Below are 24,557 nucleotides of genomic sequence, written 5' to 3'. Positions count from 1 at the left end.
TTTCAGGTGAACTTGCAGCTTTGGGACAAGTGATTCAGACCCTGGGTCTGTGTCTGGAGCCAGACGGGAGTGTCTGGCTCAGCAAGACAGGGTGCTGGAGTCCTGAGCTGGCAGGGAAAACAGGAACAGGGGTAGTCTTTGCACATCGGGTGGCAGCTCCCAAGGGGGTTTCTGTGATCCAACCTGTCACAGACTTATTCCAATTCTTGCAGGAGAACTAAAATGAAATAATCTCTTAAATGCAGTCTTCCTACTCTCTTGGATACTTGGAGTATCAAGGAGCTAGGATTTTTTTTTCTGTCTCATTTAGACACATGCTCTTCAAACAAATGTTCATTTTGATGTATTCCTGATGATGATTTCAGATGTTTAAAACCCTCAGCTAAAAAAATACCAGCCCAGAATTGTCAAACAACATAACATGCTTTTGCCATTCTCAGAACTGGAAAAATCCACTTGCCAGTAGCATGTTAGAAACTGTCCCTGCAAAGATGTTGGGGAATTGTATCTTGCACTGTACTGCAGGAGACTGCATATACACCATACCATTCCTATTGGTGCATGTGAGGTAACTGTGTGATTTGGGTCAGGGAATCTACATAAGGGCCTGGCAGTGAACCAGTGCAGAACAATGGGGTTGCTGCTATTTTTATTAATTCACCATCCAGTTGTGTTTCTGTAGAGCAGCTCTGTGCTTATGTTATAGTTGTGTGGTTTTTTTCCCATTCCTACCCCTTTGTGTTTGTTAGTTAGTTTTTACATTTTGTTTTAAACTATAGTGCAAGCACGTTGGGGCAAGGGACCGAGACTTCCTGTGTGTTTGTACACGGCCTAGTGCAAACAGGGCTCCACTCTTGACTGTGGCCTGTAGGTGCTCCTGATGTATAAGTAATTTAATACTAGAAGTGCCAGTCCAGGTAGTTAACTCATGTATTTCTTCTGCGTGTGGTGATGTTCATAATAAAAATGAAGCAGGAAGTCAGGTTTGGTTTTCAGCCTTGGTTCAGATGCTGCAGGTTGGGCAGAGTGCAGGAAGATTTTTAAGTGCAGGGCAGTAGCTTAGCAGGCACTCAGGCCTAAATCCACAAAGGGACTTGGGTGTTACAATGCTGAGGGCCCTGCTGCCCAGTTAGACATGCAGGATCCCTATGCATGGTGTGGGAAGAATTAGGGGCCTAAAAGGGATTCTCAGAAGTCAGCAAGATGAGTGGCGTGTTTCCTAAGAAAGGCAGAGGAGGGTTTAGGTCCCACCTCTCAAAGATAGTTGAGTGCCTAACTTTTGGGCTGAAGGGAGCACCTGGCTCTGCTCAGGATTCATAGCTGTGAACCCTCTTCTGGAGTTAGGCACCTACGCCAGGTCAGTCCTTTCCTGAGAAAAATGAGAGAGAGATTTGGCTATAATGGAGTGGGAGTCATAGTCCAGTGGTTAGATCACTCACCTGGGATGTGAAGACATTTTTTCAAATCCCTGCTCTGCCTGACTTGAACTTGGCTGTCCCATAATCATGGTGAGTGCACTGAGCACCAGGCTTTTGGTTTTTCTGGTGCAGATATACACATATTATACTGTCTTCCTGATCTGATAACCTCTGGCTCTCTTTTGGGTGGGTTACGTGTGTTCTCTGAGCATGCCCCTTGGATCAGGCCTGGCAGGCTAGACAAGCAAGAGAATGCCTAGTATAAGAATCCCACTGGGCCTTAGGTGACTTTTGAGCATGCCTTCTAGCACAAACATTGGTGCCTAGGGCATTTAATTGCCTTCAAGGTTAGGTGGCAGCTAAGCTAAGATTTTGAGGATCTCAGTTGTACCTAAATGTTGGACTTAGGTGCCTAAGTCCCTTTGTGGCTCAAGCCATAAGTAACTGTGCATATCCTGACTCTATTGTTGGCTGTTCCAGACTGCCAGACAATAGGATTTTTCCTATTCTGTTCTCTGATACTATTTTGTTGGTGCATTTCTCTTCTGCTTAGTAACAGCCTGAGCTATTCTGATCCTACATTTCTGCCAGCAACCACTTCTAGGGTGGTTTTCCATAAGTGGACAAACCCTTACAGTAGACACACCATTCAAAAGAATACAAAACGTTTGTCACTGGTAACCTAACCTCCCACTGGGGGCCTTAGCTCCAGCATTGAACGGCTTGCAGATTAACCACTTTTGCCAGCAAGCAGCTCTCTGCTGAGCTGTGGGAAGAAGGTTGTAAGCCTGCTTTTGTGAAGGTTGGTCTACAATAAACAGCTGGTACATGTATATGGTGAATTAACACCAACCAAAAACCCCCTTTTATGCTTAATTGTCACTGTAAGTTAGCATAATAGATTTAGTAAACATGTATACAGTACAGCAGAAACTTGCTCAACTGCACATACAATTAAAATGGATTTTTGAGACTGCACTGACCAGTGAAATTTGGCTGCTATAGGTAACAATGCTCCCACTAAGGGAGCATGGGGTCCGCTAGCCCTGTCTCTTGACATGCAATAGCACATTTTCAACTGAGCATGTCTACATCTAAATTTAATCAATCCATTGTACAGCTACTTTCTGTTCTGAGGACTGCTATGTTGATTCTTTGTTGAGGTTCAAGTACCTCATCCAAATCAGGCAGAGTGAAGATTTGAACCCTGGTCTCCCCCATCCCAGGTGAGCGCTCTAACTACAGGGCTGTTGGTTATCAGCAGGGTGGGTTTTTTTGTGGGGGAGGAGGGCACATCTACCATCACCTCCATCTTAGTGAGAAAGGGCTGAGCAGGAGATAGGCACTTCCCATTTCACTCCTGGCTAGCTTAGGTAGCTCCCCCTCAGTTTGTTGGGTTCTTTGAATCCCATTCTTGGGCACCTAACTCTCCCCCGGTGTTCGATAGGGGGTCTAGCCCTCTGACTCTGGATTCCATGGGGAAGAGTTTAGTAAGAGAGTGATAGTTTCTTTGGTATCACACATGCTTCAGAGGGTGGTAGGTTTCCATAGAGAGAGAGAATAGAGTGTGTGTGTGTGTTGATGCTCTTATTTTAGAATAAGCTTGGTGTTTGGTATAATTTAATCAATCTACTCTTTCCCCCAACAGCTAACATGTGCAAGTGTTTAGAGAAAATGTGCAAAAGAGTAAACAGAGCCAAGGGAAGGCTGTGGGGGGACTAGTCTGTGGTGTAGAGCAGTTGTAGCAGATAGGGTGCATACTGTTAGATGGCTTAAACCCCCAAAAGCAAACACAACAAAGTTGGGTCAGGCAGGTTGGTAGTAGCAACCCTAACTGCTTCCCAGTGAAATTGTGTTAGCTTTAGTATCCCTAAATATACCTTGCATAGAGGAAGTGAAAGTCCTAAGATTGTAATAAGCAGTAGTAGATAGGGATTGAATGTTTCCCATGCACTAATTTGTACCTTATTCCATAAGACGGGGGTCTGCCAAGCAGGGTCAGTGTTAGATTTCCTGGGGCCCAGTGCAGAAAACTGAACCCCTGTCACCAGAGGCTGAAGCCAAAGCCTGAGCAACTGAGCTTTGTGGGGGTCCCTGTGGCCCTTGCCCTTAATGCCAGCCCTGGGTTTTATAAGCAGAAAACCAGTTGTGGCACGTTTTTATAGCATGTTTGGGGGTCCTCAGAATGAAAAAGGTTGAGAACCCCTCCCATAAGAGACCTACACTGCTGCTCCAGTTACTACTCACTGAGTTGTCACCATTGGGAGCTATCTCACTTCCCAACCACAAAAGAGAGAAGTACTCATTCTACCCAGCCAACTGTCAGAGTCAAGCAGAGTTGAAGGTCCCTCCCAGCTGGGTGACTAATGCATTGCAGGGCAGCTGTTTGTTTCTATCTCATGGGGGTGGCAATAGCTGTGCGATATGCATCATGCAGCTTTGCCTGTTTTACCCAGTCTGCCCTCTAATCCATCTCCCCGTGACTTACTCTAGTCTGACCATTACCACAGCATCGGAGTTCCTCTCACAATCCCTGAGCTAGGGAACTGAAACAAGTTACAGGATCTGCCTACGTTGAAATTCAAACAAATTATTTTCTTTTTTACTTTAAGCCATTTCTTAAATTGACTTTCCAGAGCTGTTACTTCTCTCTTTTCCCAAATAGCATTGGGGGAGAGGCATTAGATTAAATATAGTCCCCCATCCTGTAAGTGTGACCTTGTATTTAGCTATATTAACATGGTTTTCAGTTTGAGGCAGAAATCTTGTAGGGTGGCACACTGTTAAAAGTACAGGCAGAGTTCAAACTAGTGTACAAGTCCTCACAGACATAAACATAAGCAGGGGCATTTCTACTGATTTCCCATAGCACTAGGTCAAGAACAAGTCCCTATTAAGTGTCTGTCAGTGATCTGGAAGGGAAAAAAATTCATTGTTAGGTAAAGTTTGCAGATCACAAAAATTAGTGTAGTAGGAAAGACAAGTCAGTTCTATACAGAACTATCACCTGGTAAACTGGGCTCACTTGAACAGCAAGTATTTAAATGTAGCTAAATGCAAGGTAACCCAGGATGGGGGACTCTATTTGGGAGAGCGGTGACTCAAGAAAGGATGGAGTGAGGTCATGGTGGTTCATCATCTGCACATGAGGACATACAGCAATGCTGTGGCTAAGAGAGCAAATGCAAGCCTTGGATGTATAAGTAGAGGAACAGTGAGAAGAAGTTGGGAGGTATTACCATTGTTATGGGATTTGAGAGATCATTACTGAAATAGTGTCCACATTTCAAAAACAATGTGGACAAATTGGAAAAGGTTCAGTAAAGATCTACAAGAATGATTCAAGGCCTGGAAAACCTGCCTTACACTGCAATAGTAAAGCAGCTCAGTGTTAATTTTTTTTTTTTTTTTTAAAGATAAAGAGGGGCCTTTATCATGGTCAGTAAGTACCTAAGGGGGGAAGATAGATGCCTCTTTTCTAAATTAAAGACATGAACTGAATATAGACATTTGGATTTAAGGAACACTTAATAGCGATGGTATTTAAGTTTTGGAGCAACTTACCTTGAAGTGTGACATCTTTCTAAATGATATGCTTTAGGCTCAACCAGAAGTTATGGTTTTGATGCAGGAACGATTGGATTAAGTACTATCACCTCTTTTATGAAGGTGGTCAGACTAGAGATGATTGTAGTGGTCCCTTCTGGCCTTAAAAATCTGTGAATGTCTGGTAACACCAATAAATACTACACTCCTGCATCTTTCAGAATACAGAAGAGCTGTTGTGTGATGCTGTTCCCTGAAACTTTCTGTGTGCATGTCTTCCAGCAATGAAGTCACCCATTGCCTATGGACAACATGAGGTTATTCATGGAAGTACCAACTTTCAGGAAATAGTTCAGAGATAATACAAAAGAAGCTGACTATACCAGCCTGGGCCCCCGACCTCCAATTGGATCCAGCCCCATGGACATCAATAAGATTCATATAGGCACTAGCTTCTGACCACCTGGATCCAGTTGGCAGGTTCAGGACCCATGCTTGTAGGTAGGTTTTTGGACAACAGTAAGAATGGAATATGTGCCTCTAACTTGCAAGGCTAACACTGACCACTGCAGACCCATTCAGTAGCTCTCAGTAGGAAATGGAGAAAAAGAGTAAGGGCCCTTTAGGTCAAATGTCTGAGGAAGAGCCAGCCCTACCTCTTCCTCATTCCCAGGATGAGATTGACAGGTGGTTTCAGGTGCATTTAAAAAAATTAAAAAATCCCATCTTTTCCAAGACACTTAGAAATGCCGGTGGGTGAGTAAAAGAATCATGTTACCCATAAAAGTGATGTTGAGCTGAAGATCTATAAGCTCCAAACTATGGATTCACCTTGATAGAATTCTTAGGATTGTTCTAGCTGCTATGAATTCTAGTCCTTTTAAACTAGAGATGTCTCATGCTAAATTACTCTTAACAGGACGAGTGATGTTTTATTACAAAGCTTTTATTAAAAAAACAAATGCTCAGCACATTAAATCAAACTGGAATGACAAAAAAAATTCAGTTGACAGTATTTTTGGCAAAGGCTGTGCCTTACTATTAAAAAATGGGTACATCGATGCTCATTTCAGTAACTGGCATAAAATCCCACTAACAGGCTAACAAAAACAGATACAAATACAGAACAAGTGAAGTAAATTCAAGTGCTGGGCTTTTTTTGTGTTTGTTTTTACAAGGAGAAGGGGAAGGGGTGAGAAGAACTCACTGCAGTTGAATTTACTGGATGTATTGCTTATGTTTACAGAGTGTAAATGAAACAGGAGTGACATGTCTACTGACCAGCTGACTGTGGTGTTACATTTATTTAGTTCTCTAGGACACTCTATTACATAGACTGAGAGGCCACTATTTGTTACAAATAGTTTAACAAAAAGCCACATTTTCCATACAGGTTTTTTTTCCTCTGTCAGAAAAAAGAAAAAAGAAAAAAAATCAGATACTTGAAGCTTATTTAAAAGCTCACAACTAGTAAAATATACACCAATGATGTTAGAAACTAAAAGTTAATATAAAAGCGTTCAAGTTTCTTAAAGCTAAAAACAAAATTGATCCTTTTGCACCATTAAATAAAAATGTTTGAGCGTTTTCCTCAATCAGATGAATTCCATTCTTCAATGTGCTATATGAGGGTAGCTATTAGTCTACATTATTCAGTTGGCTGAAGCAGGCAGAGACAGCTGACCTACCTGTTGCCGACTCAATATGCAGACAGAGGAGAGAAAGGTGAAGATGAAAGATGTTCTGCTGACCTGGGAATGCTGAAATGCTCCTTTTTATAATCAGGTTTGGGGTCCTGTGGTAGTGAAGGGTTTTGGCAGTGATTGTCTTTATGATTCAGTGTCTTTAGCAGTGACATCATGGTGAATTCGACCTCCTAGAAAGACCCTGGGGGTGGTCTGTACAGATGAAGGACACACCTGGGGTTTTAACAAGCTTCCATTTCCAGAAGGGGTCCCGGCGTCGCTGCCTTTGCTTTGCATGTTGAGAAAGCATTTCTTTTCCCACCTACAGAGGGAGGGGGGGAAAAAAGTGTCAACCAAAACCAATTTGCTTTAAGCAATGTCCAAGGAGCCCTCTGAACCAAATACACCTTAACCTGTCTTCCTCTGGGGAAGCCTATGATGATGGTCACAGTAATCTCATGGACCAGCTGCATTAGGGGAGTGATTTGGGACCTGAGTTCTAGCAGTGCTTTGGCTTATGGTGGATGCCAGTTAGAATGTTCAGGGCTCTTGTTTTATATATTCACCAGATTACTTTGCATTAACATTTAAGGTGCCCATAGCTCTAGAATGGGCAAGTCACAGTGTTAGGCGATGTCTACACTGTGCACCTTATAACAGTGTGGCTGTGCTGCTGCGGCTGCATCATTGTAAGGTGCACTGTGTAGCAGCTCAATCACTGGAAGAGAGCAGTCACATGACAAACTAAAACTACCGCCAACAAGGGGTGGTAGCTTTGTCCATGGGAGCGTGGCTCCCGTCAACGAAGCGCTGTCCACACTTATCAAAACTTTTGCCGTTCGGGGGGAGCAGTGGTGGACGTTTTCACACCCCCGAGTGACGAAAGTGCCAGTGTAGACCTAGCTTTAGAGAAATAATTCCCGTTTGTGGGGGGCTTTAGTTCCTTGCAACAATTGACCTAGAAGTCTGTTAGAGGATTAGACATCCTCACACCTCATGATGACAATAGTAGGAATCAATTAGAACTCCAGCTTGGTTGGTGCCTCACACCCTACTCTATTTAGGCTATGTCTACACTACACAGCTTTTTGCGACATGGCTGTGTCGCCACAGCTGTGCTGCTAAAAGTCACGCAGTGTAGTGGCTGTTTGGCTCTCCTGCTGACTAAAAGCTTCCACCCCCAATGAGCTGGCAGGAGAGCACTCCTGCTGCCAATGCACTGTTCACACTGGCACCTGCTGCAGCAAAACTTTTGTCTTTCAGGGAAGGGGATTTAACACCTCTGAACGACAAAAGTTGTGTCGTTCAATTGCCAATGTAGACAGCCTTCGAAATAAATAGTCTTTTTTAAGCAACTATGGGGAAGGCCAAATGGGAGGCTGCTTAGCAGGGTCCTCTGAACCCGTGCCATAGTGTGAAACAGTGAGAACAAGTTGTCCTATCAGCTAGGTCATTCAGAGACTACTGTCAAATAACTGAGCCATGTGGTCTCTGACTGCAGAGTTTGTAAGGAATGGCTAATATTGTGGCATGCAAAAGGTCACCAGTGCAAGCCTTAAGTACTGCTCATTCCCCCTCCAGAGATAAACAATCCTGATTTTTATAAGTCTCTGTATTACCTCAACCTGGCTAACCCAGCTACCCCTCTGAAACAGAGACCTATGTAACTGCTGATTCAACAGTCACTCGTGCCCTCCTGACCCAGACAGCAGGATTATAAAAACCCCTCCCACCGCTTGTCTAGTGAGTCATGCCACAGTGCTAGATGGTGAATCAGGTATTTTCAGCATAAAAATCACACTTCAATAGTGAGCTCAGTGTTATGCCATCAACATCTACGTGAACTGTAACCCTTCAGGTACTGTACAACTGCCAGTCACTTAAACCTTCCATTAGAAGAGCTTTTAAAATGACTGGAAATTATCAGTCGCAGATTTCAACAGATTTCATAGGTAATCCAAAGATTTCTTCAGCTGTCCGCGATAAGAGGCAATATCTTATTCGACCAACCTCAGAGAGAAAAAAGCTTTGGCGCTTACACAGAGCTTCTCTGCAGGGTCTGGGAAAAGGTACAGTACAAGGTGGAACACATTGTTTAGCATAAGCAGTTAACACAATTTCAAGGGACGACAGAAGGTGAAGTTGCCAGTTAACACCTCTCCAGTCATTGGGGGAAGGAGGGGCAAAGGAGAAAAAAGCATGACAAACACTAAAGAAAAGGTGGTAGTGATTTAACAAATGAGATAGTATAGCACCTTGGATCAGGTAAGCCAAGAGATAAACCCTTTTCAAACAAATGGGTTTCTATGGTTAGTTTATTATAATATATGTCAAATCAGACATCAGGTTAGAGAATCATATTGCTGAGTGGCTCTATCATGTCATCAGAGCTGTAACTAAAGCTTAGGGTGCAAATATTTAGCCAGTGTGCCAGACTTGAAAATGTAAAGTACATTCCTGTCAGCAGTTTAAATTGAAGTTTCATTATAGAAGGTGTTTGTACAGTGCATCTTGGCTATTGGTTAGACCAGGGTTCGGCAACCTTTCAGAAGTGGTGTGCCGAGTCTTCATTTATTCACTGATTTAAGGTTTTGCGTGCCAGTAATACATTAACATTTTTAGAAGGTCTCTATCTAATAGACAAAGTAAATAAGGTTTTTTAAATGTTTAAGCAGCTTCATTTAAAATTAAATTAAAATACAGAGTCCCCCGGACCAGTGGCCAGGACCCAGGCAATGTGAGTGCCACTGAAAATCAGCTTGCGTGCCGAAGGCGGCACGCATGCCATAGGTTGCCTATCCCTGGATTAGACAGTGGTTGACTTATTACTTTAACTGAGCAATTATACATGCTAAAGCTCTCTGGGGACCAAATCCAAACACACACTGAAATCAAGACATTTCTTTACTTTAGTGGTTGCAGGATCAGGTCCTAAATCCCAACCAGTAAGTTGAATTATCAGAAGAGTCTACTAAGAACCATTATTTTGGTGGAAGAGAAAAGGTGAGGGAGGACAAACACTGAGTAAACAAGGCTGCTTCAGAAAAGCAGAACTGCACTAGAATGAAAATGCAAATCCTGCTGCAAAATCCATTCAGATGTTTAATTTGAGGGAGAGCTGACACATTCTGTATCACCCTCCTCCCTACTTAGCTGAATAAGGGAAATTTGCACTTGGTGCTGTGCTTGCTAGTCACAAAAACAGCAAGTAAAGCTGTTGTGCCCTTAACGAGCAAAGTCAAATGCTCATTGCAAAGAAACAGCTGTTTCAACAGACATGTATTGACTAATTCAGTTCCTATTTCCTTGGAAAACCATCCCAAGCCCCAACTAAAAAAAGCCTCTTCAGTTTCCTGCATTTTTTTTTTTTAAAGTAGCACATTGCTCCATATCATACAGGGATCAAAGAGTTATGAAGGGCTCTACCTTTCCAAGGAGCACGAAAGAGGCCAAGCAAACAGCAGAGGAACACTGGTGAGAGCACCCTGCAGATTTATATTTACTTTGTGCCTTTTCATCCCAGATTTTCAAAGGTTTGGTCCAGGTTGCTCTTCCTGGGAAGGTTTTCCTCTCAGTCTTACATGAAAACATTCAGCTTCCTGTTGAGGAATGGCCTTGAGGCGCCAGGCCAGTAGTTCACAGCAGTCTGATACAAATGCTGTGATTCAGAACTACTCCCCATTAGCAGCCACCAATGTCTACTTCACTGAAGGAAATGAAATGCTCTTCTGTTGAGATGATTCCCTACCTCCTCCCCCTTCCCTTCCCAGCAAGCTGTCTTTGAAGTCAGGAGGTTAAAATAACGACCACGGCCTTGCTCTGGCCTTCAATTTTTAAACGGGGACCGTTACTACTTTCTGAGTCAAAGTACAACTGTAGCAATTTCTGGCTCACATTTTCATAACCTCTCCCCATTCCTTTTTCCACCAGTAAAAAGAGGCTGCTTACAGGATTCCAATTGTACAAAGGGGTGTTAAAAAGGAGGCCTAAAGTTATTGTTTCCAGGGTAATACTACAGAAAATTACACAGTAGTTAGCCTGAAAATGAGGGCTAGGATACAGTTTCCCCCAGCTGCCTATATTTTAAGGCTACAAACTGAAAGTAACTTCTACTGCTGATAGACCAAGCACTACCTTTAAAAAAACCCAAACTACTACTATGGTGTTGCCTTAAAGATATAAAACAGGTCAAATCAGGATTCTTTTCAAGAAACCACAGGCATGTGCTAAGGAGACTGAAGACTTCCCACATCTGAGACTTCGCTGGGGGGCTGCAGCTGAAGTCTGGCCAAGCCAGGCATGCCCCAGCAAAGCCCAATCCACAAGTGAAGTCGGCGCAATCAAAGACTGCAATTACAGTTCCCTGGCTGTGGTTAGGCTTCAAAGAAAGTGCTGCAAGTCACATTTTACATATGTGAAGTCTTGAGCCTGAGCCACAGCCTGCCATTTGCACTGTACATCAGACTGGAGAAAATACACACACCCCTCTCTGTCTTTGGAATAAGTAACTTAAATGGAAATAAAATCAAACATAAAAAGCTCTTAGATTTTGATAAAGCTGAACTTCAGCAACTAGCAACTCCAGACTTGTGACTCACAACTGGAAGTTAGTTGGGTGAAAAAAACAAAAATGATTTTTGCTTTCCAAAAAAGTGTGACTAAAGTTTTGCACCGTTTCCCTCCCTACTCCTTGCAATGAAATGGAATGAATACTAGTCCCTGGAGGCCTTATCACCCTCATCTTACAGAACGTTACAAAATAAAGTTACTCATCTTCATGATTAAACAAAGTTTAGAGAGGCTGATGGGGATTATACAGAATCATCCAGTTCAGATCAGTTATTGGAAGCAGGGTGTGTAAGTAGCCTTACAAAGGAGGTGGATAAAGGGGAGAACTACTAGTGCCCCGGAAAAGGCTGTTTGAGAACAAGTGTGCTTTAAAATGGGCTGCATTTGCCTGGTTTTTCCACAGCACTTTGGGTGGGGCAGTGGAAAGAAGGGAAGGGAGGGCGGGATTTCAATTGCAAAACCTGCTTTTTATTAGTGTGTTTTGAATGTCATGTCAAACTATGTCCTGAGCAAAACTAATTAGAAATCCAAAAATATTATTTTCTTTTGGAGTTTGCAGAACTACTGCTAAAGGCCCAACTTCTTGCTACTGTTTCTCAATATTAAAGACACAAGTAAACAGAAAAAAAAAAATCAAGCTACTAGTACATTCTTAGACTGAAGCGTTTATAAGTCACACACACACCCCCTCTCTACACCCTGTCTATCCAGGAAATTCTTAGTTTCTTCATCCATGCTAGCACCAGTTCAGCTCCATTGCTGGCAATTACAGTGGGATTACTAGTGTTATGCAGATGCAGCAGCATCTGCTGGTGTTTTATATGACATGAGTCAAACCTACTCCAAAGCAGGGGGGTTAATGACAGGGCTTAAAGTGCCAGTGGCTACCTAAAGCCCTGGCTATGCTAGGGTTCCCACTGGTGGAGTAGAACCAGCAGATTTTGTTAAAGGCATTCTAGAGAGCCCAAAGATGACCCTCAAACTAATCACTGTTACAGTGATTGAAGGGATTATACTGGAAACACTTCCATTTCAGACAAAAAACTGTAGTTTATAATAAAAGCGTCAGGTTACCTCTAGGCAGCCAAGACTCCAGCAGCTTCTTTGAGAGCAGAATGATCAGTATATTAAGTGACCTGCAAGGGAGGAAAAATGGGTTTGTGCCCTTTTTGCTTCTTTATGATGTATAATGAACATTTGAAGGAATAAACCTTTCAAAAGGGGGGGGGGATTGCTTAATTTTTTACGTTAGAAATTCAGTTCTTGTCTATACTATTCCTGCTGAAAGATTTGGTCTGATAGAAGAAAGTATAACATCACAACAAGGAAGTAAAACCTGCACAATTGAGAGGAGAAGGGAATTTAGTCAAGGTTTCAAATTTTGTTAACTCACAACACTAACTCAAGCACCTGACAGTGGCAAGTGCAAAGATTCCCTTCGATTCTCTTATGAAAGCAAGAAGGTTGCTTGCAATAACAGGGAAAACTTGATATTCTTGATACTTAAATCAAGTAAAAATTTCTTCAGATAAAAAAAGAAGCAAAAAAATGGCAAAAACTCCCCCCCCCCCTTGTAAATCACATTTAAGCGATAGCAAGTACAATTTTTGGTTAGACTTAACTCTGATTTGAAGAACCAATGTCAAAATTCAGCCTATGCTCATGAATGAGTTCATACAGAAATAATTTTATATTGGAGCAAAAATCTCTCAGTTGTTACAGCCATCTGTTTTTACATAGCTCCATTAGCTCCCTCTTTCCCAAGTCCAAAGTTTCCAATGCAAAGTAGCAATGCATAGAACTCACTCTGGAATCCAAAGGCTCAATCATCATTTCCTAACAACCACCAACTGCTAAACAAACAACAAAAACCTTATCTCTGTTGTGCTCTCAAGCTGGGGTACTTAAGGCAAATAGCAATACACATTAGTCTCCAATTCTAACAACTCACCAGGGGATACATTTGCAAGAAAAAACAAATCAACAGTTTTAACAAAAAAAGCTTTCCTCAACTTTCAAGTGAACGCAAGTTTTTCCACAATGGAACCTGGAGCTATTTTTGCACTAAAATTCTACCTTCTGACCTTTGAATATACTGAGGGAGGCTGTGCTTTCCAAAAGTCAGTGCTGGGAATCAGGGTGTCCAGAGTTCTAATTCCACCTAAATGAGAGCAGATTTCATAAGTTGAACTTCTGTAGCTCTTCATAAAACATTTTGTGTGCATAGCACATTATCCCTATTTTTACAATGAGGAAGCAGACGCAGAAAAAGTAAATGGACCCACTCACATAATAGCACAGATGAATCTACATCAGCAGGTCCGTGCAAGGGAAGAGGAAGTCCTGTCCTTCCCCATCCAGGCCAGGACTAGCAGCTAGGAGCCCCTGGCTGGGGTGCTCCCAGCAGCAGCACAGGGGAGATCAGACCCACCTCCAGAAACCTCCCCTGGCTTCAGGAAGCTCCATGGCTTCTGAGAGCTCAACTCTGAAGGCAGCGCAGAAGTGAGGGTGGCAATCCCGTGACCCCTCCCCCCCACAGCTTTGCGACACCCCTGCCCCCCCCCTGACCCTTTTTTGGGTCAGGACTCCCACAGTTAGGGCTGCTACTCTGAAACCAGTTACAACATTGTTAGCTTTCAGATGTAAACATCTGAAAATGTGAAACTCAGCAATTTTAAAGCCCTCTGGCCATGAAATTGACCAAATGGACTGTGAATTTGGTAAGGCCCTACCTATACGTGTGGCTGTGGAAGTCTTAACCCTGTACACCTTCAGATTTTTGCTCATGGTCGAAGACTTTAAACTGGGGAGAGGATCAAAGATTAAATAGACTTGTCTGGGGGGCAGCGAGCGCTAGTTGTTTGTTTAAGTACCAGATCAGGCTCAGGAGACTGGTTCAGTTAACAATTGGTAGAGGTCACTCTGCTAAGTAAAAACCTCAGCCTCAGGTTGCTTATGTGCAAGATGGTGGTTTTCATGTTTTACTTGCTACAAAATGTTAAAGTGTGTTTCCCAAGTGCAAAGTACTATAAAATGCCAGCCAGTGGTAGAGGGGGAATAGAACTCAGGACTAGAGCTGGTCGGAGAATCAATAGAACCATATTCTGTTGGAATATGCAGTTCCATTGAAACTGAAATGCTTCATGATTTGCCCAAAAATTCATTTCAGGAGGGGAAAAAAAGAAAAAAATTCTGAATGTCAAAACAGGATGTTTTGAACATTTTTAGGACAAAATATTTTGATATGACTTTTTTAGTTTTGTAAAGGAGAATGCTGAAATTTTCAAGTTTCATTCTGATTTGAACTGAAATCTTAAAACAGAATTTCCGTCCTCAACACAAGGCTCCTACTCAGAACTTCAGTTGCCTGTCGGTGCTAAATTCACTAAACCATGCAATTCTGAGCAGGGGTGGAGGTGGACTACCAGCAGCCTTCCCCCTCCAACTCCCCTTCTTCCCAAAGGTCAAAATTAGAGCAAAAGTTTCACATTCCCTCCCTCACTCCAACACCACCTTAAAAGGTGGTTTTTAAAAAATATTTTCTATGGAGGGGATTTCAAGGTCTTGTAAAACAACTCCTGCCTCACAGAAGTTTCCTTTGAAACAGGGTTTTGTTTTATTAATTAAAAATGTTGATGCTAAATAGTCAACACTGATTTACTTACTTTTTGGACTTCATAAATTTGGAGCATGAACAGGGACAAGTCAGTTTCACTTGTGTATAGCTCATCTGATTTCACTTTCTAGCTCTTGTAGTAGAGTATGTGGGTTGCAAATATTGCAGGTTGGGATTTCAATACCAATCATCTTAATAGTTTAAATCCATGGAATCACTTTGACCTAACATTTGTAAAAAAGTTTAGAAAATTTATATGTTCACCCTAGATTCACCTGCCAATGTTCCCTTAAAAAAAAAATCAAACAAACAAAACCACACACTATGCCCTAGGTAACAGATGGAGACATGGCACAAAAACTTAACAGGTTTATTCTGGAATCTACTGGTTTTGTAATCTAATGCCAAAAGGTAAGTAGAAGAATGTTCTATTCCTCATCTCTCCCAATAGGTGTCACCGTATTCTCTACATGTAACCTGAAAAGGACAATTTAAAAAAAAAAAAAGTTTGTCTTTTTTGTTTCTTCGTAATGTATGAACACTTGAAGGGAGGAGACTTTCCTTCTTGTTTGTCTTTCACATTAGAAATGTCACTATCAAAACTGATCTCCCCTTGGTTTTCTGGCAGACCTGCTGTATACATTAAGTCCATGTGTGCTTTTACACATTCTTTGAAGCTTCAACAAAAGATACCTATAGGTATTTCCAAAATGTTAGTCCCTGATATTAACACCTGTTTCAACAAAAACACTCACTCTCTCAAAACATGATGTCATCATTACCCTAGTTCTCCAGCCATCAGAGAGCTTCCAGGGTAGACAAGACCTAATTTCTCATGTGGTAACAGATTTTTTTAAAAATGCAAATAAGCTTTATACATCATAAAGCACCAGAGGAGACCATGCACTTTGCTGGTCACTTAAGACTTAGATTCACTGCAGTAGTCATATTGCTATTTTTAAGGGAAAGTGGCAGGGTAATTATTTTCACTATTATAGCTTAGGGTATTGATAAGATATACTAGAGTGAACACTCTCTTGCTTCTCTGCCAGATAGCATACAGGGTCACAATGTTTACACCTCAAAAACACTTTTGCTGCCAGCCACCTTGCCTATGTCCAAACACACTTTACTAGAATAACTATGTGAGCCAAAGGAAATTTATAAGCGTTAAAGTAAATAAAACTGGAATTACTCCCACTCCCAACTCCTGACACATTAACACATCCGGGGTCACATTTTTGATGTTCTCCACACTCTGCTTACTGAACTCTCCAATCTGTCACTGGATTGCTTTTATTTTTTACTAATCTACCAGCAATTTAAAGAGCTTTACCAGACAAGCAATAAGATGTGTACTTCATCTTTATGTTTCTACATGACATCGGCCAGGAAACTACCTGGTAAACTGCAGTCATCTGACCAAGTTCTTTTTCACGTATTATATTATTTATGGCAGTAGGTTTGGTCTAGTTCACATTGTTCTGGTCACCGTCTCACTCATTTCCACTACTGCTTAGAAATAAACTTTAGTTTTGGATTCATTAGTTACCAGCTATTCAAAATCTCATCCTTTTTTAATAGAATTTGGCTCCAATATTCCTGTAAGGGAATAGATACTTAAATGTAAAATAATTAGTCTTCTACTTAAGCCTCACAAAAAAAAATAATAATCAAAATAAGCCTCAAAAAATAAGTGTTTTGATTGTAAATAAAAATTATTCAGGTTTTCTTCTCATATTTGAGAGTGCTGCTGAACTAAATTAAATGCTAGTCCTGCCAAATTGTTGAAAACTGCAAATAAGGATATATTTAATTCTCCCAGCTTTATTTCTAATTACTTTATCACTCCTTAACTAGCTGAGAACTTGACATATGGCAAGGTGCAAATCATTAAGTGATATGCCAGTTGCAGTTCTTGTATATGTCAAGTTAAATATTTCCACATTTCAGTGTAATAATCTAGAGTGGGATTTTTTGTAAGTGTTTTTTAGTTGCACCTTTCCAGCAATTTAGAAGTAGTTCTTCAGTTCATAATGAGAAAAAGCAGCTTGTTTGATTCTGTCAAAAGAATCTGAAATCTCCACTTCCTGTACAGAAGTTGCTGCCATTTATGGGTTTGCTAAGGATGCTTGCATTCAGAGTATACAAGCTGCCTTGCCCTGCCCTCCCCCCCCAAAAGTGACCTTTTCATTATCAATTCATTGATCTGAAGCCACCCTCCCCACCAAAAATGCTACTTTTACCATTGGCAAGTCATATGGCACCTTTAGATTGATTCTAGAAAAAAAGTGTTTTTCCAACAAATAAGCAATATTTTTGATGCTGTGTTAAGCAATATTTGCTTAAAACCACCACCAACACCGCCACCAAAATATGTTTGGAGACAATTCTGTAATGCTTTGAAATTCACCATATGCATTTGAGGATCACAGAGTAGTTTCCAAACACTGGATTGCCAGGCACTGAGCTCAGCATTGCAGCATATCATTTTCAAACAACTTTATTAAGCTTAGTCAGAATCCAATCTCCAAGTCTCATGCAGCAGACAGGTCAGCATGAAGCAGGGTTTCAAATGAAAACTAACTTTAAATCACCAACAGTGGAGCAGTAACAAGTTTACGGGTGTTCACATGTGGAGAGGTGAGCAACTCGTAAAGCGATTAGTTCTCATTAAATGATGGATGAGCAAAAAGTTTGAGGCCCTGGCTTAACTCGGATACACTCAAACACGTGTGGGCACACCTTTCCATATACCTTAACTCAGTGGCTCTCAACCTTTCCAAACTACTGTACCCCTTTCAGGAGTCTAATTTGTCTTGTGTACCCCCCCTCCCCCGCAAGCTTCAGCAAAACTACTTGCTTACAAATCAGACAAAAATACAAAAAGGTGCCACAGCACACTATTACTGAAAAATTGCTGACTTTCTCATTTTTACCATATAATTATAAATCAATTGGAATATAAATATTGTACTTACATTTCAGTGTATCGTATATAGAGCAGTATAAACAAGTCATTGTATGAAATCTCAGTTTGTACTGACTTTGCTGGTGATTTTTAATGTAGCCTGTTGTAAAACTAGGCAAATATCTAGATGAGTTGATGTACCCCCAGAAGACCTCTGCGTACCCCTGATTGAGAACCACTGCCTTAACCCATCTCTCTTTGAATGTGTCTTCTTCTAACCCCTCCCCCATCTCATCCTTCTTTCAACTACACTCCCCTTAGTACAGAAGTCTCAGGCTGATCTCCACTGTTTAGACCTATGGATTCTCTCTTTGCTCCCTCCCCCTACTAATTTCTGTTTATCCTCAGAGCCCTGACCACTTGCCCTCTGACCTCCAATGGACTCCTTACATTTGTAGAGATGGTGTGTGGTGTGCCAATTTAGCACTTTTTGCTTCTCTGAGATCTTCAGATCTCAGACCCTTTAGTGAATCTCATTTTAAGGGCACTCCCAAATGCATTATCATCGCTCATCCCCAGGGAAGTCCAGGAGACTTATTTCAGAAAGGTCTGGCCAGTAGACTGCAACAGCCCTATTGTGGACATTGTAGTATATTAAGGAAACTGATGCCTATTGTAGGAAAAATATACCCTGGACTGGGTGTGGAAAGGCAGGACCGGCTCCAGGGTTTTTGCCGCCCCAAGCAGTGGGGGGGGGGGGGGGGGGAAGCCGCAATTGCGAGCGGTGGCACTCCAGCGGCAGCTCCACCGTGCCGAAGAACGCGGTGGTAATTAGGTAGCAGATGCTTCCCTCCGAGAGGGACCCGCCTCCGAATTGCCGCAGAACAGCCCGATGTGCCACCCCTTCCCCTTGGCCGACCCAAGCACCTGCTTGCTGGGCTGGTGCCTGGAGCCAGCCCTGTGGAAAGGATCCCTATCCTAGCCTTCAAAGTAAACATCCGTTATTTTACGTTTGGGGGACTTATGTTTTCTGAATCAGTCTGCCCATTCGTATCTCTCACTGGAACATATTTGCACTGCCCTTATAATCACACACAATCACTGTATCAACAAGTGTCATTCAAAAAAAGCTACCTGCACAGAACAAACAAGACAGCCTAGCTCCAATGGAGAAAAAGATATCTACCATTCTCAAATTCCATGTTACAAACTGCGTGAGGATAGACAGGTATTATAACACTTCCCACGCCAGTTAGGGAAAAACACAAACACTTGCAACACATTCATCCACTTCTATTTCAGCTAGTAAGAACATTCTCTTTGTTATCGACAGAGTTCATAAAAATATTCCAAACACAAATAATTCACTTGAGGCAGAGCATCTGTTCTGAGAATCAAAGCAATCCAAGAAAAACTGAAAATTTCCCAGTGTTCAAGAGCTTTTAACTGAGTGGAATATATTGAAGTTTGATAAGTCCTACACGTTAACAGATTTTAACCACTTAAGTATTTTGCCCATCTACAAGAATTCAGAAAGGGTATAAATTTGGACCTGTGATGATAGTAAGTCAAAAGATCAGTTTTATCATAACTCTAAAGCCCAAGATTAAACCATGTACATGACATTTTTATTAAATTTGGCAAGGAGATAAAGGTTGAGCCAAGTAGGATATTATTCACATGCTGAGAAGTGTCATGGTTTGTATTTCCCAATTTTAATATCTGGACCACCACTGTTCTCTTACTGGGCAAATGATTCCATGAAAATAGCAAGAACCATCCTACCTGCTATACCTGCATAATAAAAGTAGACTAGTTCCACATGATCTAGATGCATATAATCTGCAAAAAAGGGACCCTTCCTAAGTATTTTCAATTTCAATACAATTGACAATATTTACTAGAGGCTCCTTTTTCTGTTTTATCATTAGGGATACATAGATATGATTTTTGCTGTTTAGGCATCAATCTGTTCCCACTTCTTGTTCCTCCACTTGCAGTCATGAGCTTTTTCACTATATAAATCATCTCTACAAATAGTAGTGAAGTCTCAGAGAAGAGGATTTCAGATGAATAAGCAACAGGACTTGCTTGCAGATGAGTTTCTAACAAAGAATGAGCCTGTTTTTATGCATGGTACAGAGCATGTGTTTTAGCATAGTACTCAATAAAACTTGTATTTAGAGACTGCAAGGAAGGAGGTTGTCAAGGCTGCTTCCCCACTTTGAACTTTAGGGTACAAATGTGGGGGCCTGCATGAAGACTTCTAAGCTTAACTACCAGCTTAGATCTGGTCCGCTGCCACCATCCCAAAGCTAATTCCCTTCCCTGGGTAGCCTCGAGAGACCTTCACCAATTCCCTGGTGAATACAGATCCAAACCCCTTGGATCTTAAAACAAGGAGAAATTAACCATCCCCCCTCCTTCCTTTCACCAACTCCTGGTGAATACAGATCCAACCCCCTTGGATCTAAAAACAAGGAAAAATCAATCAGGTTCTTAAAAAGAAGGCTTTTAATTAAAGAAAAAGGTAAAAATCATCTCTGTAAAATCAGGATGGAAAATAACTTTACAGGGTAATCAAACTTAAAGAGCTCAGAGGACCCCCCTCTAGTCTCAGGTTCAAAGTACAGCAAACAAAGATAAACACTCTAGTAAAAGGTACATTTACAAGTTGAGAAAACAAAGATAAAAACTAACACGCCTTGCCTGGCTGTTTACTTACAAGTTTGAAATATGAGAGACTTGTTTAGAAAGATGTGGAGAACCTGGATTGATGTCTGGTCCCTCTCAGTCCCAAGAGCGAACAACCCCCAAAACAAAGAGCACAAACAAAAGCCTTCCCCCCCCCCAAGATTTGAAAGTATCTTGTCCCCTTATTGGTCCTTTGGGTCAGGTGTCAGCCAGGTTACCCGAGCTTCTTAACCCTTTACAGGTAAAAGGATTTTGGAGTCTCTGGCCAGGAGGGATTTTATGGCACTGTACACAAGAGAGCTGTTACCCTTCCCTTTATAGTTATGACAGAGGTACTGAGTCTAATACCCAAGGCATTCACGTTTACTTTTGACAAATCTGACATCAGAACAATATTTGCTGTGCAGACTCTAATAAAGTTTACTATAGAAAGGGGTCCAGGTCAGATTTTCTGAAATTTTGCATAAAAGGCAAAACATCCAACCTATACATTTACTTGTATATTTCCCCCCACTCTATTCATTTCAACCAAACCACACCCCTCAGATTTCACTATTGAAAACAACAAATAGCTCTTCAACACAACCCAGTTTAGACTGAATAACATGACAGCATAACATGCAGAAGGGTAGCGAGTTGTATTCTGAGTGGCATATAGCACAGGGGAAATAGAGTAGCTTAGCTTGTATTCCTCTGGTAGAGCACAAGCAGCTGTACATCCAATAGATAACAGTTTTACTGGCTACTTTCAAAGCGTGAAGTCAGCCATGGAAACAAACAATAGAAGATTTAGTAGCTACACACATTTTCTTTCTGTAGCCAAGAGTTTTTCAGGAGGAGGGAGAGAGAGAAGGGACCTGGAATGTGATTCAGATCCCACACTGGCAATGAAAGGGTTAAGGGGCATTGGTGAGCTCAATTAGCAACTACAGGGCATGTCAGGCTCAATTAAGGCGAATATGTAGGGGAGGAGCTTTGTGGTTAATATAAAGAGAAGGTTTCAGGGCAAAGGGGGAAAGAAGCCCAGGGGAGTAGGCCCTCTCCTGAGAAAGAAACTCTGAATTAGTCAGGAGAGAGACTAAAACTACAGGGGTGGATAAAAGGGCAAGAACCAGATGCTCTGGGCAGTGTCGCTCACTACCAGAGCCAGAAAGGAGTTGGGCAAAAGGGCCTAGGAACAGACCAAGATAGGAAGAACCCAGGGACAGCAAGGAGTTGGAAGGAGCAGACCTTGGGACCAGGACCAGAACCCAGAGAGGTTGGGGGGACCTGTGTTCCTCTCCCCAAACCAAGGAAGGTGGTGTGAAACCTCCTGATGCAAGATATAAAGACTACTGGAAGCCCTGAGACAAGAAAGTGGAAGGACCACTGGACTCAGGATTAGGGGCCAAAAACCCAACATAAGGTCATTGAATTCCATTTGTCAGTTGTACTTTGTTACCCTGGTGGGGAGAGACTAAGTGACCTGCCAGCGGGCTGAGTCCTGAGAATAAGCAGACCTCTGCAGGGCCAAAGAGGCTGTAAGGAGGCGGCGACAGAGGAGGTGATCCTGCCAAGCCCAGCCATGAGAGGGCATGCAGTGGCTGGTGAGTCACTGCTCTGCAGGACCTGTCCATATTAGTATTTAACTTTGTTATAGTGCCTAAAACACTTGAGGACTTTTGTAGGTACAATCTGGGCTAATTAGATTGTGAAAATGAAATATTTCAACTGACTCGGTGTCCTCCATAAATGGATCTCATTACAGAGGAGGAAGCTGAACGTCCTTCTAGCACAAAGAGAAACAAAAATTCTGCTGTGGTAGAGTCTATACTGATAAGCATATCAGATACCTTTAATGGCTATTCATTGTGTAAATTAATAGTGATCTACCCTTGGAGAGCGAGATGAAGAGAGAAGAATCTCTAATCTCTAAAATGGAGAACAGAAATTGAAATTTAAAACAAACAAAGAAACTGAGACTTAGCCCAATCATCACGGGAGAAAAATTCTTAATAGCTGAAATAGTCTATTTTCTTATACCTCGCTTTTTGTTAGTGTTTATGAATCATTTTCAATTAAAGTATAAGACTATGAGAAAAAGCAAACCAGTGCACCCAGCCAACCAGCATCTTGAAGTCAGCAACAAGTTAATTGCAGTGCTACAAAGCACAACTCTAACCTGCCGTTTATGAATTTTGTGTGGTGTGCTGGCTGAAAGGGTTTATATTGCTTAATAAAGCCATCCCTGTGCTTCACAGGCAGACTTGCAGCTAGTCAGTGAGGTATGGTCTGTTTGAAAAATGTAAAAAAGAAAAGGGAGATGGTAAATCTCTAATACATAGCCGGTATAAAAACCATCAATAATCAAAACAAGGTTTCTTTGGGATATGGTATTTCTATAATTTGTGCTAAATTTAGATTTAATTGTAGAATTAAATCTAAGTAGTTTTACAAGAGTGTCTCTTTTACAACTGAATTTTAGCAGTAAAGCTTTAGAGATGTTCTTACCATGCTTCAGATGTAGGCAGCTGTCATTCTGGGACCTGTACCTGTAGAAGATTGTTGTTCTTTAACAAATTTCCATTGAAGAGTTTTTGCACATTCCAAATAAGTTTTATGCTACAATATTATATAATTTGTTTTGTTCTTTTTTTATGGTTCTTATACCAGCCATTTTGTTGTTTTTTTAAATATATTTTTCAAGTAAAAGGAAAAGAAAAGAAGAGACCTCACTGATGCTTTGAGCCAGCCTATAAGGCAGCTGTTAGTGTACAAAAACTAAAATGTAAAAAACACAATGGAAATACTACAGTGGCTACTCAAGTTACATGAAAGGATTATTTAGTGTCAAATAATCACGGGTCTGACACACTTTCTTTGGTCTAAGTAGGATAGGGAAATGGGCATAAAGGAAATAAACAAGCAAAAGAAGACAATAAAGGTGGCAATGGATAAGTTCATCCAAAGTGAAAATACTCAGTTTCTATCTGAGTGAAAATGCATATTTGATGCATGTTTAGTCACTCACATTCAAAATAAAATATTTTAAATATAAAAAGAGGTGAAGCAAGTGAAAGTGTTCTGACATGGAACAGTAAGAGTGTGTGTGTGTGTGTGTGTGTGTGTGTGTGTGTGTGTGTGTGTGTGTGTGTGTGTGTGTGTGTGTAAGATTCTACATGTGACGTGGAAAATAAAACAAAAACAAAACAAGAGAGCCAGCCACTCTCAACATACCTGCCGTTGACTCCTGTAGCTTTTCTCTCTTCCTCTTCTTTTTCTTCCCCTGGAAGATAGATGATTTTACCATACCATTCTATATATAGACTTATTTTTCCTTTGTCACCTCCACCCAATAACCATTAAATGAATTCTTTGCATAACACCCCAAATCTGAGGATATTGTGAGAAAGTGGCATTGAAGCAATAGCATTTTCAATGTAGTTAAAACCCAATCTCGCATTTCTTCTAGCTGTTCCAACTGTAGCCACAGTTTTACCCTTTTCATGCTTATGGAGAAACATGTGCAAGGGCCTTAGAATGCATTTTTTTAAAATGTGACAAGTCTAGACACCTAGCATTTGCCAGCATTATTTGGTCCCAGGTAGACCACCAGCAGAAATATTTTCTTGCTGATGTAGAAACACTAGGTCAGTGCCATAATTTACAGTCCTAAGATGCCTTCATATATCATCTTAGAATCTAATAGGAAAGAAACAGTCTTATGTGACACCAACAGAAGGGTTTTCCAGGTGCAGAAATAGTTGGCAACTAAACTTGCCCTCCTGTTATAAATCACTCAGGGAAAGTTTGTTCCAGTATGTTAACTGTAAAAATCAAGGCCCTGTGTGTCATGAGGCTGAACAATTTGCCATAGAAGCCACCCTTGGAGCAGAGTTGTGTTCCAGAAACTAAATTTTCATTAAAAATTGCTAGTCCTTGTGCTTGCAAAGATAACCTTTTAAAAACCATGAACCAAGTATAAAATTCACGCAGCATGGTCTCTGAGTTTGCAAAGAGCCTGAAACAATAGCTCAAAGAGCCATGAACTGCCCCACTCATCTAGATGTGGGGTTAACTGAGGGCATGTCTACATTTACCTCCGGAGCGATGAATCCAGTGAAGACGATCAATCTAAT

General features: G+C 41.4%; 1 protein-coding gene across 5 annotated transcripts in view; it reads right to left on the bottom strand.

The window, feature by feature from the left end:
- Window positions 1–6,891: 6,891 nt before the first annotated feature.
- LEF1 (lymphoid enhancer binding factor 1) overlaps window positions 6,892–24,557 on the bottom strand; it is a 94,274-nt gene continuing 76,608 nt past the window's right edge. For 3 of the 5 annotated variants that reach the window (XM_065405852.1, XM_065405853.1, XM_065405850.1), the window contains 2 exons: window positions 23,656–23,704; window positions 6,892–6,971 (listed from right to left, as the gene is read on the bottom strand). In XM_065405852.1, the coding sequence (XP_065261924.1) occupies window positions 6,892–6,971; window positions 23,656–23,704 (129 nt within the window). Of the gene's footprint in view, window positions 6,972–22,935; window positions 22,971–23,655; window positions 23,705–24,557 lie in introns of those variants that run through there. The other 2 variants (XM_065405854.1, XM_065405851.1) reach the window with 1 other exon arrangement.

Source organism: Emys orbicularis, chromosome 5 (assembly GCF_028017835.1).
Source record: "Emys orbicularis isolate rEmyOrb1 chromosome 5, rEmyOrb1.hap1, whole genome shotgun sequence".
NCBI classification, from domain to species: Eukaryota; Metazoa; Chordata; order Testudines; family Emydidae; genus Emys; species Emys orbicularis.
This window is presented reverse-complemented; position numbering and strand designations above follow the sequence as displayed.